At 36.5% G+C, this 19,271-nt stretch overlaps 1 protein-coding gene across 1 annotated transcript in view; it reads left to right on the top strand.

Moving 5' to 3' along the window:
* Fcho2 (FCH and mu domain containing endocytic adaptor 2) overlaps positions 1-19,271 on the top strand; it is a 126,413-nt gene that overhangs the window by 45,104 nt on the left and 62,038 nt on the right. Inside the window, exons 7-8 of the mRNA XM_078043740.1 lie at positions 1,988-2,086; positions 3,057-3,153. Coding sequence (XP_077899866.1) covers positions 1,988-2,086; positions 3,057-3,153 — 196 coding nt within the window. The remainder of the gene's footprint in view (positions 1-1,987; positions 2,087-3,056; positions 3,154-19,271) is intronic.

Here is a 19,271-nt window from a genome sequence, read left to right as displayed (position 1 = left end):
GGAAGATCAGTAGAGCAGAGGAAGGGGAAACAAGGGGAGGGAGGAGGAGACTGCAAGATAAAAGCACTGGGAACTGAAATGGAGCAAATTATATTCCAAGATTTTATTAATATTTTGAAATCAACCCCACCATTATGTATAACTAATGCACTGATTTTGCTTTTTTGAAAAAGAAGAATGAAGATGCAGTTTCCTTGAAGTTAGTGGTTATCCCCTGAAATTAAAGGTTCTATTGCCCAGCTTTACTGTATTTAGTTCTCCCAGTCTATAAGAAAATACATTATTCATTAAAATTTTGAAATTTAAGCTGAGGACCACTTATTTTAATATGAAATATCATTTTACTACTGAATATATTTCTATTGAGAATAATCCAGGATTTTGAAATATTCTCTTTGGCTTAGAGAATTAATCAATGACAGTGCTTTATTTTAATTCTACCATTCCTCATTAATAAAATGGACTTAAATTTTTTGGGTATTGTTACATTACTGCTATAAAAGTAATTTTGTCCTTATTGATTCCTTTTTTTATTATTTTTTAGTTTTTGATGGACCTTTTTTTAAAATTTGTTTTTGGTGCTGAGAATTGAACTCAGTGCCTCACATATGCTAGGCAAGCGTGCTACCACTGAGCCACAACCCCAGACCCCTTATTGATTTCTTTAGAAGTTTATTTTATCTACACAAATGTAGATATAATTTGGCTTAGTGTTTTCTGATCATGTAATTCAGTGCTAGAGAAGTTTGGACATCACTATGAGATGAAGGAATGTAATTTGATAAACTATGAGGAAAATATAACAAAGCTGTTAGGCCCATTCCTTAGAACTGCTATTTTCCTGGAAAGAAAAGTTTAATCAGATTTGTGCAGTAGAAATGACAATTGTATGTTGTTTTAAAATGTCTGATTCAGCATTTCCCAAACCCTTGTTTTGAGGAACATTCTTTTGTGAGATAGTAATATTTAAGGAAAAAGAATAAAAAAAGGTTGTGAGATCAAAGAAATTTACAAATTGCTACAAATAAATTTATAAAATGCTGGGTTAAGCAAAGTGAAATGTTTCCTTATTTGAGTATTTTTGAATTTTTTTTTTTTTTTTTTTTTTTTGTGTGTGTGTGTGTACATGCTTGTATGTGCTTATATGTATGTGGGCTGGAGATCAAACCTAAGTTTTGAGCATGATGGAAAAGTACCACTCTATAACCCCATTCGCTCTTAAGAGTTTTTAGTATGTTTATTGTGAAGCCAAGGCTAGGAGTGGTTTTTTGTTTTGTTTTACTTTTTAATCTCAGAGGGAATAAATACTACAATACCTTGGAATTTTTTCCAAACAATATTCTTACCTGTTTTCATCCCCATTCCTCAAATAGTATTGGTGAATCAATGTGTTTTATAGTTTGAAAATGTCCCCTACATGATCTGGAGCATCTCCACCTTTGGTTAAAAGAGCTTCTTTCCCTAATTTTTTCATTCACAGAACATATCTTCTTGGGATTATTTTAATAATTTCAAGAACTTAGAATGACATTTTGAGATCTTTGGACAGATTGTAGTCTTCAGAAGTAAACTATAATTTTCCTCTACCAGCTAATTGTTTTTCAGTTTTGGAAACTCTTCTTCCTTGGGTTTTGTAACATTATTTGCCTCTTGATCTGCTAATTTTTTTAAAAAATTATGACTATAGAATTTAACATGTAGTATCTTTAAACTTTGAAAAAGTTCATATTGGCCAAAGAGATGATATAACAAAAAGTTAACTTTTCTCAATGTTATATTTCAGTAAATTAATAGATATATTGAAGAATCATTTGTGGAGAGGTATTGTTAAATGTTATGTAATAATAGTAACTTGCTTAATTTGGTTATCAGTATTGAGATGATTTATAAAATCTCTTTGATTTAGAATATATAATTGTATACATATATGCTTTATTTATGTGTGCATATATATATGTATATATATAACTTTATATTTGCTACCCAGAAATTTCAAGATATTGAAGAAACTCATCTCATTCACATAAAGGAAATAATCGGATCCTTGTCAAATGCTATAAAGGAAATTCATTTGCAAATAGGCCAGGTAAGTATTTTTAGTTTATGTTGAATCAATTTTTGACATTTTATGTTTATTTATGGCTATTTATGAATCTTTGTCACACTGTCTAAAATTAATATGATACTGAATTATTTCAGATAATGAATATGTGATTACAAGCATTTTTTATTTTTGGTTAATAAGCATTATAATTCAGATTATTTTTCAAAACTAAGTATGTTCAATCCTCTTTACATTTTAAGTTTGAAGTTGCTGATTCTTGAATATTTCTGTTTTAAACTTCAGTAAGTTAGAGAAATTGATCTTAGAAATGTCCTGGAAATATAAAAGAAGTTTAGTGATGAGAATTTTGGGTGCATTGAAATAACAATACAGAAAGATGAAGTCTTTTATTTTTTACTATTAAAACCCCCGAACTAGGGCTGGGGTTGTGGCTGAGTTGAGTGGTAGAGCGTTTGCCTAGCGTATGTGAGGCACTAGGTTCGATCCTCAGCACCACATAAATATAAATAAATAAAAATAAAGACCTATCAACAACTAAATAAATAAATAAATAAACCTCCAAACCGTTTTCATTGTCTTTATAAGTTTTAATTATCATAAGAATTTTATGTCTAAAACATTCAAAAGAAACTGGAAGGCTGGGGATATAGCTCAATTGGTAGAGTGCTTGCCTCACATGTGCAAGGCCCTGGGTTCAATCCCTAGCACCAAAAAAAAAAAAAAGACAAAATATAAGAACTGGAAACTACCTTGATTTCTAATGCTGTGAGGCCATATCTTAAAAGGAGCAAAGGTAAGCAGTCATTGGTCTTCACAGATCTGCTAATATTGTTAGGTAATAGTATGTTAGGTAAATGAAAGTTTCCAAATGCCCTTGGATCAAGACAATAATTTTTTTGTGTAAAAAATTTTAATTGCTTTGTAGAAGTTTTATCTGAAATACAGTAAAAATATTTATGGATAAATAAACATTTTTTCTTTGTTTTAATAGGTTCATGAAGAATTTATAAACAATATGGCTAATACAACCATTGAAAGTTTAATACAAAAATTTGCTGAGTCAAAAGGCACTGGAAAGGAGAGACCTGGTAAGATGATAAGCCACAAATTTCTCACTTAGTAACAAATATTGCCTTTAAATTCATGCATGTATGGGTTGATTTTGACTTTTTATCACAAGTTTAACTAAATAACATTTGAAATTATAAAATGGAACCAAACCTAAAAATAGGCATTCCTAAAAATGTGTAAAATCTCTGATGTTGTTTTCTTGGGATGTGATAATATGTTAAATTATGATTTTTATTTGCTTTTCATAGCTTAATAATTTAGTATTACTTAAAATCATTGTTATAACCTATACTAAATTTGCTTTTATATTTGTGAAAGGAGAATTAGCTTTATAAGACCATTTTAATAAAATAAAAAGATTGGAAGAGAATATTGAACCCTCAGAAACATTGAAACCAACATAGAACCTTTCTTAAAATTCTTTTTCTTTCTTTCTTTCTTTTTTTTTTTTTTTGAAAAAAAGGAGAAAAAAAAGATTTATTGCTTTACTAGCGAAGGAGAAACACAGGAGACTCCTGTCCCAGAGGCTGTGATTCTTTCTTTTTTTCATTCACATGTGTACTCAACAAATTGAGTACTAACATTATACTGGACACTATTCTAAGCATTGGGGATATACCAATGAACCAATGGATATGGGAATTTTAGTTCCTATTTTTTGTGAATAAATGATTATAGGATTATTCTACTGTTAAAAAGCATGCTATATTGGGTACAATTAATAGATCATTTCCCTCCTTTACTTAGAACCTTCCAGACTTTTTGAATCTTTGTGTTAGTTACTATACCAAGTTCTTGCAAGGTACTTGTTTCACTCTACAGGTAAAAATAATTTAGTCCAGTTAAGAAGTTAAAATATGGGAGCTGGTGCTGGAGCTCAGTGGCAGAGAGCTTACCTAATACATGTGAGGCACTAGGTTTGATCCTCAGCAACACCACATAAAAATAAATAAATAAAATAGAAGTATTAAAAAAATCACTAATTAAAAAAAGAAATTAAAATATGGTGGAATTCAGGAAAGTAGATAAGTGATTTGTGAAGTTTGGGAGCCATTTTTTTTTTTTTTTCAGTGCAGTTCACTGAACTAAGGCTTGAAATTTGAATCATTGTTTCTTCCCAAGTTTAACTAATTTTAAAATTTACTGATCCAGTTGTGTTAGTATTTCTCCCTCACACTTTCTCTCCATTTTTTTCCCCACCTGCCTAATTACTTTGTAGGTTTCTCATAGTAGCAGAGGACAGATTTCTTCCCCAGTACTTTTTAGATGTTATGTAATACTCACCTTTGGAGTGTACATTTGTGAACTTATTTCATTACTTATAAATTTTTGAATTTTCCTTATAGAAGGAATATAAGTTAGACTCCGACTTGTATTCAAAGCCTTTATGGATCTGGGCTGACTAATCTCAGTACTCTTATTTTCCTTATTTCTATACCAGTACCCAAACTGTTAGCTATTCCCTATATTTACCAGGTTTTTCCCTTAGTATCTCAGTTGTTTTTATGTCCTTACCCTAGAAAATGCTAGAGCGTTTGCTTAGCATGTCTGAGGCACTGGATTCAATCCTCAGCGCTACATAAAATGATAAATAAATACAGCAATTGTGTCCATCTACAACTAAAAAAATTAAAAGAAAAAGGAAAAAGTTATATTGCTTTGTTAACAAAGGAGAAATTCAGGGAACTCTTGTCCCAGAGCCTATGATTCTATCATGGGGGAACGGGGAGGGGGGGTGTGGGGAGCTAGGGTGGTTTAAAGAGGTGATTGAGGAAAATGAGATTAGGCAGGAGAGATCAAGAAGGAGAAGATCAGGGAACAGAACATCAGGGAAGAGAAGGTCAGAGAAAAGAGGACCAGGGAAAAGAAAGTCGGAAAAAAGAAAAAAACATGTAAGTTTTAAAGCGACAAGGGATATAGTCAAAGCATCAAATGAATCCTTGTTCCATTTCTCCACTGTCAATTTGTAGCTTCCATTTTTATGGAAAGTGGGCAACTATATTTCCAAGCTGTTTACTTGTTACCTATTCTCTCTTCTGTTTTTTTGTTGCATAGCTGCAAAGGGTGGAACAGCAACAGAGCAGTAAATGGAAAGACACATACACAAGGGCAGTGATGAGTGAGGTAGTCAGAATGAGGAAGAGAAGACGTAGCAAAATAGACTTAATATTTCTTGGTATACAAGAGAAGAGGCTAGAAAACCAGTCACTTAGGCCTATTCCCATTCCATCCAAAAGGGATGTATGGTGGTCAAGGGTCTGTTGTGGCCAGGTTGCTAGTTACTGATCTTTTAAATACAGGTCTCCACCTGTGAGAAGGTGTTAATATAAACGCAGCAGTATGTATTAGCTATAGTACAAACTCCTCCTTACTCGGCTAACAGATAGTCTAATGCCATGCAGTTATTTAGAACTACCTTGGCCAAGAAGTCCAGACAAGTCTGTAAATTTGAGACGGACAAGGCTGTCTTATTGACCAAGTTGATCAAAGTTTTTGACAGATTTTGGAGGACCCAATAGTGTGCCCCAATTCCCCACCAGGGCAGTAAGGTAGCCAGAAAAGTATTCATTGCTATCAGGAATTCTACTAGGGAGGTCCTGTGCCAGTCCAGTAAAAAGCTTTAGGGAGCTTGCCCAGTGAGCTGATTCCTTTAAATAATGAATTGAAATGGTGTCTAAATTCCCTAGAAAGCATTGGGTGGGAGTTGTGAAGTTTCTGAGGCATTTGATAGCCCAAGGATAGTTATTAATTTTATATGTGAACACCTGTACTGCAGGAACTCAGAAAACCATTGTTTCTTTAAAGAAATCTAGTAGGTCCCCAATAGGAAATAATTCCCAACTTTTAATTCTGTGCATTCCATCCAAGAATGGTCTGGAAAGGAGTAAGCAATTAGTTACACTGTAATCTTTTCTGTGAGAAATTAGACAATATTTTGTACACACAAAGGTGTTTGTTCTTGTTCTGGAGGAGATCTCCTTTCAAGATATTTTGGAATTTGTATTTCTCTATGGACCAGGAAAATGGCATTAGATGAATAAGAGGAAGAGTGAGAAAGGGAACATTGAAGAGTGTCTCAGCTGTGTAATGCATTACTCGAACACAATACATAATGGTGCAGGCTCCGAGGTCTCATGTCGGTGCCCAGTCTCCCTTCATCTGGTATCTGAGTAAGTTTATAACTGGATGTACAAAGGGGTCATCATGGTCCATGGAAGATTGTGCTCTTGGAAGGCAGATCATCAATCAACCTCCTGATTCAAGGTAGCCAAGGTCTATGCTATTCTAACCAAATTATTGTTCTTTCAGCCTAGAGAGGGAATGGGGATAAGCATCAAAGTTGGTAAAGGCATCAAATCTCTCATTATGTTTCCTCAAACAAGTACATCTCCTAAGGGTTCTGATGTCCATTCGGGGGATGCAACTTCCAGCAAGTCTCTTGGATTCTTTTTCACTGTAGTATGATGAACCCAGGTTTTATTCCAGCAAGTTTCAGGGATGTGTGGGTTATCAGAAGCATGTCATTAAGTCCTGTCCACTTTTCTCACAGTTGTTGCTCCAGTCCCTGTTCTTTCCAGGTCTTTTTTTTTTTTTTAATATTTATTTTTTAGTTGTAGCTGGACACAATACCTTTATATCATTTATTTTTACATGATACTGAGGATCAAACCCAGGGTCCCACATGTGGTAGGCAAGCGTTCCACTGCTGAGCCACAACCTCAGCCCTCTTTCCAGGTCTTAAGTAGCACCTGGTCTCCAGACTGGAAGGAATGAAGAGGTGATTCCAAACTTGGAGGGGACCTGAAAGAAGTATACTCATGTATAATGGTTAATATTGATTGATTTGTTGTACACACTGTTTTAGCCTAATTTTTCCTGCTTTAGCTATATTCTCCCCTTTCTCCTGGGTTGGCAGAAGGGCTTTCCCATACACTATTTCATAGGGGCTCAATTTGAGCCCACTTCTAGGGGCCATCCATATTCAGAGGAGAGCAATTGGCAACATCTTATCCTACTGCAGGTGGTTTCTTGGCATAATTTAGCCACTGTTTTTTTAAGATGTGGTTTATTTTTTTCTGTTTTTCCTATAGATTGGGGTTTCCAGGATGCGTGTAGTCTCCACTGGATATCCATTGCTTTGCTCACTTGTTGGGTCACTTTAGCAATAAAAGATGGTCCTTTGTCACTTTGCATGGAGGAAAGGAGCCTATATCTTGGGATCAGCTCCTTTAAGAGAACTCTAGTTATTTCTGAAGCCTTTTTTCTTCAGGTAGAATATGCCTCTACACCCAGAGAAGGTGTCCATCTGTACAAGCAAATATCTGAAGTTTCCTATGGTATGGGGCATTTAGGTAAAATCATCAAAAGTCTTCGTTCCCACATGTTGTGTTCCTCACAGTAGCCTGCCTGTCAGTTTTGGAATTTTTACGGGCATATGATGCACAGTTTCTAGTAACCTGCTGAGTGGTTTTTTGGAGGTGTGGTCCTTGCAAATGGGGCTTGATAAGATTCACCAAAGTATCCCTCCCATTGTGTGTATTCACATGTAGATGTTTCACCAAGGACCAGACCAGTCTTTCAGACAGGAGGATGAGTCCTTGGGAATTTTGTCTCCACCTGGCAGTATTATACCAGGAATCGAAACCCCATTCTTTGGGGCTGGGGTTGTGGCTCAGTGGTAGGGGCACTTGCCTAGCACGTGCGAGGCATGGGTTCGTTCCTCAGTGTCACATAAAAGTAAACAAACAAAATAAAGGTACTGTGTCCAACTACAACTAAAAAAAATAATAACAGCCCATTCTTTGTCTCATTTTTCATCTTCCTCAGTATAAATGGGCTTGTATTGGTCCAGTTCATGCTGGGGTATCAGAGCTCTAATAAATGGTGGCTTTCTCTTACAGCTCTTTTGACTGCCCTAGTGGCAGCTTGATTTCCCCTTGCTTCGGTAGTGTCTACTTCTGGTGACCGGAACAGTGCATGATTGCCACCTGCTTTGGTTCAACCACTGCCTTGTATTAATGTCAGTATTTCAAGAGCACTTTTAATGTCCTTGTTTTCAGCAGTGAGGAGCCTTCTTTCCAAGTAGCCCCATGTGCTTGTACTAGCGTGAAAGCATATTTGGAGTCTATATAAATGTTTACCTTCTTTCCTTTTGATAGCCTGAGAGCTCTTGTCAGAGCGATTAGCTCTGCTTTGTGGGCTGATGTTCCCAGTGATAAAGCTTTAACTTCCAATACCTGTTGTTCTTGTGACCACAGAATATCTAGCTACTACACTGACCATTATCTATGAAGCTGCTCCCATCTCTGAAGAGGTCCTATTCTGGTTCTGTGATAGGCTGATCAGAAAAGTACAGTCTGCTAGAGTAGACAGTTTCTAAAATGTCTAGGCAGTTATGTGTATGGTCCGTTACTATCTAATGGCAACAGTGTTGCTGGATATAACATAACACAAATTGACATTGGGATTGTGTAGTAGGATGGCCTGATATCTCTCTATTTTCCCAGCAGTCAGCCAGTAGCCACCCTTCTGTTCTAGTAGGACCAAGACTTGGTGGGGGACAAATATAGTGATGGGTTGTTCTAGAGTGAACTTTTCAGTTTCCTATAGCAAATCACAAGTGGCAGCTGCTGGCTGCAGGCAGGAGGGCCACCTAGGGCTCTGTGATTGTTGCAATGGCAAAAGGGGCATTTTATGTAGTTGAGGGGGAAGAAATAAAGAATCTCCATGTGCTTCTGCCTTTGTCAATATTTTATTCACTCAAATCACTCAATACAGTTTCACTCTATAGGTTCTTAATCAAGAAAAATGACAATCCTTAATGCTAAGCACTACAATAAACATAATCAATTCATAGAAAACAGTTTTAAATTAATTAATTCACAGCAAACAATTCTAGATTAATTCTAAGCGCTGCAAACACACTTAATCATGACAGGCTCATACCAGACATCCCTCTGCATGCTAAGTTCAAGTGTCAGATCAAAAGTCTCAAGCCTTAGGCTTTGAGTCCCACAGATGTATACTTCTCAGACCGTGGTGATCAGATCAGGAACCAAGGCAGGCTTCTCCTGGGGTGGAGCTGATGGCCAGTTGAGGAGAAGGTTGTAGGGAGAAGTTGCAGTTCTCACCAGGGTCAAGATGTGGCTGTAGAATTTGAGAGCGGTGAGGAAGATCAGAGGATCAGGCAAATGATGAGAAGAGTTGGGATGTCATTCCAGGTCCTCATCAGACTCTTCATGTGAGGGCATCAGTGTGGGCTGGCTGAATGTCTGTTCATTTGCTCCCTTATTTATACTAAATTTGGGGACTTTTGACCACCCCTTTGAATTCCTATCAGCTGCCACCAACGTCATTTACCCTGGGGTTAAAGCATCTGGTTTGGTGGTCCCCACCCTGATTTTCTTGCCTTTCTGCCTTATCGAGGACCACATGCTAGAGACTTCACTCTGAGTTTGTCAGGGTGGGGAGAAGTGATTTGTTTGTGCCTGAGGTCCATAATGTAGGGCTCCATTAGGCATGCCTGGTGAGACTGCAGGTTTCAAACTGGAGTTTTAAAATGGATTTGCTTAGGCTCATGCCTAAGGCTATCCTTACAGGGGTCTAGCTATTTTGATAAATAGGCCACTGGTTGTGGTATATCTCCTAGTGTCTGTAAGGAAACTCCAAGGGCTGTGCCTTGTTTCTCATGCATGTAAAATCTGAATTCCTTGGTAAGTCCCAAGGCACGGGCTATCATGAGGCTGTATTTTAACTTCTGTTTTAGTCAGCTTTTTCGCTACTGTGACTAAAGGATCTGACCAGAACAATTATAGAGGAGGAAGAGTTTATTTGAGGGCTCACAGTTTCCAAGGTCTTAGTCTATAGAAGGCCAGCTCCATTCCTTAGGACTTGAGGTGAGGCTGAACATCATGGTTGGGAGAGGATGGCAGAGGGAAGCAGCTCACATCATGATGATTAGGAAGCAGAGAGAGAGACTTCACTTTCCAGATACAAAATCTATACCCCATAGCCTCAATCCCTATTTCTCCAGCCACATCCTACCACTGCAGTTACCACTCAGTTAATCCCTATCAGAGGATTAAATCACTGATTGGGTTAAGACTCTTACAACTCAGTCATTTCTCCTCTGAACCTTCTTGCATTGTCTCACACTTGAGCTTTTGGAGGGACACTTCACATCCAAACCATAACAACTTCTTAAAAGCAGCTTGGCATTCTGGGATCCAAATCAAAGGTTCTATTTCTGTTCCTTTTAGTGCCTCACACAAGGACTTTGCTATTAGTCCAAAGTTAGAGATCCAGATACAGTAGAATCCTGCCTTCCCCAGGAACCCACTAACAGCCTCTGGTTTCTGGGTTTCCTAAAGCTTAAGATTGTCTGCTTTTGGTCTGGCATCAGACTTTGGGTTCTTTGGCTAATCTGAAATCCCAGGTAAGTGACTTGTTTGCAAATTTGGTCCTTTTTAGTGGACACCTTATATCCACATAAGGCTAGATGGTTTAGAGCAGCAATAGTATTTGAAAGACAATGTTCATAGTCTGGGCTAGCTAAAAGCAGGTCATCCACATATTGTAAGAGGATTCCCTGATGCAGCTGTTGCCCTTGCAAGGCTTTTGGCAGCCATTCATTAAATTGAGTAGGAGTTTTTAAATCCCTAAGGTAGGACAGCCAGCAATACTGAGTAGTTACTTTGATATTTGGGTCTTGCCATTCAAAAGCAAATAGTAATTGGGACTTTCTTTCCTGAGGGATACAAAAGAATGAATGCATCCTTTAAATTCAGTGAACCAGTAGGCAAGAGTTACCTGGCATTGTAGTCAACAAGGTGTATGGATTAGGTACTGTGATGAATGTCCTGAATAATATTTTTTGTAGTTCTCAAGTCTTCCACAGATTGGTACTCATCTGTGTGAGGTTTCTTAACAGGGCAGGATAGGTATATTGTAGGGGCACTGACAAGGATGAATCAACCCATTTCAAAAACGTATCTAGAAGTGGCTGAATTCTTATTAGTGACTCTTTTAAGGGGGTGCTTTTTTCTTTTTCTTTTTTTTGGAGGCAGGTTACCCCTTCCTTAAGCAAAGTCTTGATGGGAGTAACATTAATGGCCCTGCGTGGAATCCCATCAGTCCATATAGTTTTACTCACTTTTCTGATGACCTTCAATGGGATGGGTTCAGTTTCCTTTTCCTGGTTAGCAAGCAAAAAAGCTGGAGCCAGAGTACATTTCAGGAGGTACTTATAGGTACTTATAGATGAAGCTGTTGCTTTTTGTTGCTTTTTGTGCATTTAATTAATATAACAGATCTCATCCCAGGAGAGGGATCCGGCAATCTGGCATATACAAAAAATTATGCCTTAATTTTTTTTCTTTCAGTTTACATTCAAGGGGCTGGAGCAATGGATGATGCTTAGTGCAGCCTGTCACTACAACTTCTGCCAGCATGTTAATGCTTAAGGAGGTCAATTTAGTATTTACAACAAAATAACTGGCATCAGTGTTCAACAGGAAGTCAGTGGGTCCCCACTGTCATTTGTACCTGGGGCTCTTTTGGGGCTAATGGTATAGAGGCCTCCAACAAGGCCTGGAGCCTTGCATTTGGGAAACAATTTCTTTTTCTGGGGTGTGATCTGGTTCTGGGAACCTTTGCTTCCTTGGACAATTCTTTTTCCAATTTTCTTCCTCCTTACAGTAGGCACATTGGTTTTGCTTCGGCTCCTATTCCTGTTCCTTCCTTTGGATTTTCTTAAGGCTCCCTTTTGCAGGGGTTGCCAGTAAAACACAAACTGATTTTTGTTTCTGTTCCTCTCTGGAATTGTATACCTTGAAGGCAATATCAACCAGCTGTGAGGGGTTCATACCAATTGCCCCTTCCACCTGCTAAAGTTTCCTCTTTCTTTATATCTGGAGCACTTTGCCCATTGAAAGTTATATTGACCATGTGAAGGTTTTCAGGGGCTTCTGTATCTGTGTATTTCCTGTATGCCTAATAAACTCACTCTAAAACTTCTAATGGTTTCTCATTGATCTTTTGTTGTAATTCCTGAATCTTAAACTTTTCTGCTTGGGTACTCCTCTTCTGAGTCCCACCAAAAGACTTTCTGATAATGTTTAATCATTTTGCTGTCTGCTGCCATTTATGTGTCCCCATTGGGCTCCCTTATAGGAATAGCTTCTGTGATTGGGATCCTCATCATGGAGCCTCTGAGCGTCTTCCCTTGCCCTGTCTATCACTATTTGGTGCTTATCAGCTGTGAGTAACATACTAAGCAGAGTCTGTATATCTGCCCAGGTGGGGCAGTGAGTAGCAAAATGGTAGTAAATAACTCAGCCATTTTTTGTGAATCTTCTTGACAGGTTGGGTTCAGATTTTCCCAGTTAATCAAGTCAGAGGTTAAGAAGGGACTGTAAGTCCATTGATACCCTGTTGGTTGCCCCTGAGCATTTATGCTGATGAAGTATTACCTTAGGGGGAATTGACTTGCCCTGGCAATGGGTGCTCGCCAGCCAGAAAGAATACCCTGGCAGGTTTTAGATGGGGAGATCATCCCTGACCCTGAGTCATAGCATGATGATGCTGATAGTGGGAGCCCCTCTTCTTCCACCTTCCCTTCATGTGGATGGCTCCCTATGGGACTAAGAGAGCTAGTGGGAACCAGAGGTGGTGCCAGACCAGCTGGCTGGTCAGGTACTAGGTTAAAAGTAGGATTGGTTGTTATATTAAAGTTTATCAAATCCTCCTCAACTGTCTCTGTTGACTTTCTGCTGTCCTCACACACTAGAGGCTGTGTCTTTCTGTGAATCATCAACTTAGTCCCTGGACATTCAGACTCCTTATTATGTAGCAACATAAAAGCCTGCATATATGGGATTTCTTCTCATTTTCCTCTGGCAGAACAGCTCCAACTAACTGTAATATCATATGGTATTTCAGAGTACCAGACAGTGGCCACCTTTCTTCCCCTTACAGAAGATGCACATAAAATCTTTTTCTTAGTCATAGGTTTATAGCTATACATGGCCCAGTCAGCCAGGATCTTTCTCAAGGGACCATCAGAAGAAATTGATGCAGTGTTGCTCATGTCTTAAATGGGCCAGTAATGGATACAAACAACAACACACAGGCAGACAGAGAGGGAATTCCCAAACTCAAGGCCAATAAACAGATGAAAACCTAGAACAGATCAAAAGGGAGTAAATATCCCTAGGTTCTCAAGTCCCGCTGAACTGTGACTTCTACCCCACTAGTGCCACAGTTGTCCCCAGAAAGAGGGAACAGATGTTCCCACAAAGAGGAACTAGGTGTGTAGAATCAAGGGTCTCGGCGTTGCATAGCAGAGGACTTAACCAAATGGCTAATGGTGTCCTGACTTTTTCTGATTTCAGTTTCCTTTTTCTCAAAGTCAAGCAACTGATGGAGCAACTTATGCAGTTCAGGGAGAGAAGGTGGGAGTTCCCTGAAGCAAAAAGACTTCTATAGTCCCTCAGCCCCTCTGTTAACTCACAGAACAGCTCCTTTGGTTTGATCCAAGGCAAACTCACCGTCTCCCAATTTTTCCAGCAGTCAACTTTCAAGAAATTCACCAGCCACCTTGTATCCTCAGCATGGAAGTGGAGGTTGCTTGGAGTGCCAGACCTGCCCAAGAAAGCTGGAGTGGGTAGACGGGGGCCGGGATGGGGGGCGTGATTACTGCGTGGTCCTGCTGCAGTAGCCAAATTTTAACAGAAAGCTTGATCCTTGTCCTTGATGCCAATCCAATACTGAAGACAAGGTTTTAAGAAAAAGGAAAAAGTTTTGTTACTTTGCTAGCAAAGGAGAAACACAGGGAACTCCTGTCCCAGAGTCCATGATTCTTCAATTCCAGGATTCTTGATCCCAAGACCAATTCGTTGGGAAAAAATTATAATAGAACTAATTATAGATAAATCAAATTATATTATAAATAAATTATATCTAAATTATAGATAAATAGAATGAGGATAGTGATAGTGAAATATACATAAATAAAGAATAGCATGAAACCTAAAAGCTCCTTTTAAAGAGATTAAATTATAAGTAAAGTCTAGATTAAAAAAATTGAGGAACGAATAGAATTTTTATAAAGAGTATTTAGAAGAGTCAGATTGTGTCTGTTAGTATTGTTCAGGGAACTCCCACCTTCTCTCCCTGAACTGTACAAGTTGCTCCATCAGTTGCTCGACTTTGAGAAAAAGGAAACCGAACTTAGAAAGTCAGAACACCCTTGGCCATTTGGTAAGTCCCCTGCTATACATGCTGAGACCCTTGATTCTACACACCTAGTTCCTCTATCTGGGGACAACTATGGCACCAGTGGGGTAGGAGTCTATTAAAATAGAATTTTTATAAAGAGTATCTAGTATGGCCCTATGTATAAAAGTGGCTGTATAACCAATGTGATCCTGCAATCTGTACATGTGGAAAAATAAGATTACATACCCCATTTGAATCAAATGTACGATATGTTAAGATCATTGTAATGTTTTGAGCAACTAATAAAAAAATTTAAAAAAGCCCAAAAACCCAAGACAGCAGTAGCAGAAGCTAGGTTTAGGCTACATATAGGACAGGGAGATACCATCCCCTGCCAGAACCACAGCATGTCATGTCATCTATGGTCTACAAAGAATATATGTTAAGCTTCAATTTATTTTTTAAAATGTATCTGTATAGTTGCAAATAATAATAAACAGCCATAATTTTTCTCTTAAAATCTCAGTGTACTTTTTAAGAACGAGAACAATGTAGCCAGGAAAAGCCAGTGTCTACTGCTCATTCAGTGACTCAACAGTATTCAAGGGTTCCATGATTCTTTTTTCTGTTTTTCCTCATGCCCTGATTCACTGGCGGAGATTTCAACTCCAGACACAGTTTTACCTTTAAGTTAGGAACTTATGTTAACTTAAGAAACTTAACTAAGTTAGGAAAACAAAACTTGAGCAGAAACCTTAGATTATTTCTCACTACATGATGGCGAGTAGCTACCATCTAGCCAAGAGATCAGGAAGGTGAGAGATACCCTTCTCAAACTCAGAGTTATCAAAGAAAATAGCAAGAATAAATGTAAGATACCTACTAGCAGTATGTGGCACAGAATACATATATTTACATCATTTTAAAATATATTTTTATGAGATAAATATTCTTGCTTAATCATGTATTTTAGAGCAAATAAATCTACTTTTAAAATATTTAAAAAAGAGTATTTAGAAGAGTTGATAGAATTAAAGCAAAGATGTATTAGCCAGTTAAAATGTGCTGTAGATGGAAATAGGAATAAGATTTGTCAGATTGTGTCTGTTAGTGTTCTAGTTGTGACATACTATAGTTTTCCTGAAATTATATTATTGTTAAAAACTGAACAAGGATTACTCTGTATTATTTTTTTACAACTGTATGTGAATCCACATTTATCTCAATAAAATTTCAGTTAGAAAAATGCCTGAAATCATGGGATTTGAGATGAAGCAGAAACCTAAACTGATAAGCCTTATTTTTTCCCCCTTTGGGTCACAAAAGATCCAGAGTGTATTTAAGCAAAAAGAAAAAAAAAATCCAGAGAATCAAATTGAAATAGATTAGTGGTTTCTTAAACTGTTAAATGGGAGAATAATTGGGACATTAAAATGTTAAGCCAATTTTTAATTTGTTGGCATTTTTTTGTGGTATTTTATCCCTTCCCTCATGTAATTTTTTCCATTCCATTTTTTCCCCCTCTTTTGCTTATATGCCAGTGTTATTTTCTTAGACACTGTTCCATTAAGGGCTAACATGTACTGTTAGCTCAGACTTACTGCACAGATACCACTGTTAGCTCATTGCATTCTTTTTCTAGACAAGACTTTAGAATCCCTCTCATCACAATGCTGCAGGCAGTCACTGCCAATATTGAGGGTTGGCACTCATGTTGAAACCTGTCATCTGAGGTATGAGTTACTTCAGTAGAGACTTCTTGCAAATGTTAGAAAGCCACAGTAAACAAGCTTAAGCAAAAATTCCATGCTTTGACTTTTTTTTTTACTTTGGAAGGGCAGGAATGAATTCAGGGGCCAGATTAATGTCTTCCAGACTTTATTCTTTTTTTTCTCATTTCTTCTTGTCTCTGTTTGGCTTCATTTCCTTAAGCTACTATTAAATTTTTCTTCCTATTGCTAGGAAAGAAGGCATTAGTAGCCCCAATCCTAAATTAATTCAATTGAGACTCCAAGTAGGAGAAAACCCTTGTTTTTCCTAGTGTCAGCATATTATTTATTACATGCCTGTCTTTGAATCCATTCCTATGTTTAGGATAGTGGGATATAACTTGTCAGTATAGGCCACATGCCCAGATCATGGTGGAAATATTTCTGAATAGACATTTAAAATAACTTCTATATAGTACATCATAAAATCAGTGTACAAAGTATAAAAGATACCATATCCCCAAAATACAACCTTTTAAAACTGGGTAGTTTGTATATGTGTTTTGAGTTATAGTGCTTAGTCATATTATTCATATTTATATAATCAGAAACATCCATTTAGGAGGCAGAGATAAACTAGAGGGGAAAAGTCATATAATTCAGTTTTCTTGCAGTCATTGAATTTTATTGCTTAATGGGATCTTAAGAATAATTTAGTCCCAAACCATTTTTTTTTAACATGGAGAAATATATTGGAATTTCTGAAAACATGCCACTAATTTCATTTAATACAGATTAACAAGTGAATTAAAGTTTTGTAAGTTCTGAAAAATTTGACTAACTGAATATATGGGAATTGTTGAATTCTTATTCTTCAAAATGACCTACCTGCCTACCTACTTATACATTGTCTGTGACTCAACAAATACAGTTATTTTATCAATTTTCTTCTGTTGATTGGGTATTTAAAATGACTGTATATCAGGAATTGTCTTTTGGCTAACTGCCTAACTCTTTAAATTCTGGATGTGTAGATCATATGTGTTTTCTTGTCTTTGGTTCAGTGCTGTAGTTTGTAGTTTGCTCTTTACCATCATTGAGACCTTTAAGTCTCAGTGCCCTCATCTATAAAGTGAGGATAGGCAGTAGTTTCTGCATCATGGAGTTATCATGAGGTTTACATGAAATAATGTTATTGAGTATTCAGTAAATGTTATTTTCAAAAACAGATACATTCTGGATTAATAGTTAGCTACTGATAGATATTGTTTCTTCATACATTTTATTTTACTGATCTCAAGATATACCAAGACACATAGAAACTATTTCATGTAAGTAGATGGTAGGAAGTAAGAGAGAAGCCAAGAATAGTGATAACATGGATTTTCCCAGAATCACTAAACCCAGAGTTAGGTGACTGTTTCAGAATGACTGTTGACATTGTGTATGTAGGTGACTGGCTTTTAATAAAAGAGGATAGTATGGAGTAGAGTGGAAAGGGACAAATATTAATTTCTTTGCTTGAGTTGCTGTGAGTAACTAGTTATAGCTCTTTCATGTGTTTGGTCATTTAAGTCCAGGGGCCCATTGCAATGATAGAAATTTGGTGTTTCTCAGAAAAATAACATTCACAGAATTTTGCATGTGATTGTGTAAAATTCATGGACTGTAAGGATTTTGTCATTTGGTTGTTTCACACTATTGATTTCTGTTAGTATTTTATTTTTCCTTTTTTTTTGTAAGGGCCCCCTCTGGTGGACAAATTCCTTCTTAAACTAATTTTAGTTCTATATGCCACATATTTTAACAAAAAACTATGAGACCCAGATTTTAAAATTTATATACTTAAAAGTTTTACTTTTCTGGTGCTAAAGAATCTTTAGTCAGTCACCTGTTGCACAGTGTAACCTTTCACTTTATCTTTTCAATTCTGTGTAAGTTAAGTACTTGGAGAACATTAAAAAAAATTTCCCCTACTTATGGAGATACTATTATACTACTTATTATAAGTAGTGATATCTTATGTATTTATTATTGTCATCATTTTTGAAGTGTAGTACTACCTGGTTCCTCTGTAATTTGAGTTGTTGTAAATGAATGCTTTGAATACCAAAGCACCTGCAGTCTGAAAGAATCATAAAGAAACAGGTGTTTTCTAATTTTAGATATCTTTTTATTTTCTAGTGATCTTATACTAGTAGCCCTGGACATTCTCATGTATTTTATTTCCTAAGTGATTAAGCTCCATATTTTTGATGTTTACTATTTTACAGTCATTCTGCTAGCTTTATGATCTTCTAATTATACATGTTTTCATAAAAGTTCCACAAGTTTCCATTTATAAGAAATAAGAGCATAAGTAACTTAAAGAAAGTAAAAAATTAGTGAACCAGAATATAGTATGTTTAAATAAAAGGGTTTTTTGAAAGGTTATCTATATTTTCATTACATGACAATATAGGTTTATAGCTTCCATTTTAGTCTTCAAGGAATTTAAAGATTTAGATCTTTCAAATTAAAGATATAAATAGGAGGACATAAAAAACAAATTAGTTACCAGGGAAAAGAGGAAAATGAGATTCATGTGGTCAGACTAACCTAAAATTAATGTATTAGTTTAGATATTAGGAATATATTAGCCTCTATATTAGGTATATTATTATAAATTATAGCACAAAGCAAATGATATTTAAAAAATATCATATAGTGATCCTCTTATTAAACCTCTTGAAACCTTGGTATAATGCAGACCTATAGAGCCTCCTACTCCTATCCCTACCCATCTTTTTACAAAATTTGTTTGAAACCAGAGAAGCAAAAACAAGAACCTCCTTATCCTATCCCTACCCAGATTTTTTTTTAAAGTTATTTGAAACCAGAGAAGCAAAAAACAAAAACATTAAAGAAAAAAAAATCTAAAAATGGCTAAAAACAGAAAGAAAATTTAAAAATATCTAGAAGAGGGGCTAGAGGTGTAACTCAATGGTAGAGTACATGTTAGCATATATGAGGCCCTGAGTTCAATCCCCAGCACCAACTAAATAAATAAATAAAAATAAAAATAAAATAAAATAAAGAGAAAAGAAATGAATAAAGAAACACTACCCTTACAAGATATGCTGTGATTAGATTGATTGGTTTTACTATTAGATAGCAATGGGGAAATGACTAGCAAAAGATAAAAGATGAAAGAAGAATGATTTTAGGGA

Source organism: Ictidomys tridecemlineatus, chromosome 1, assembly GCF_052094955.1.
Source record: "Ictidomys tridecemlineatus isolate mIctTri1 chromosome 1, mIctTri1.hap1, whole genome shotgun sequence".
NCBI lineage: Eukaryota > Metazoa > Chordata > Mammalia > Rodentia > Sciuridae > Ictidomys > Ictidomys tridecemlineatus.
Note: the sequence above shows the minus strand (reverse complement) of the source record. Positions and strands in the feature narration are given on the sequence as shown.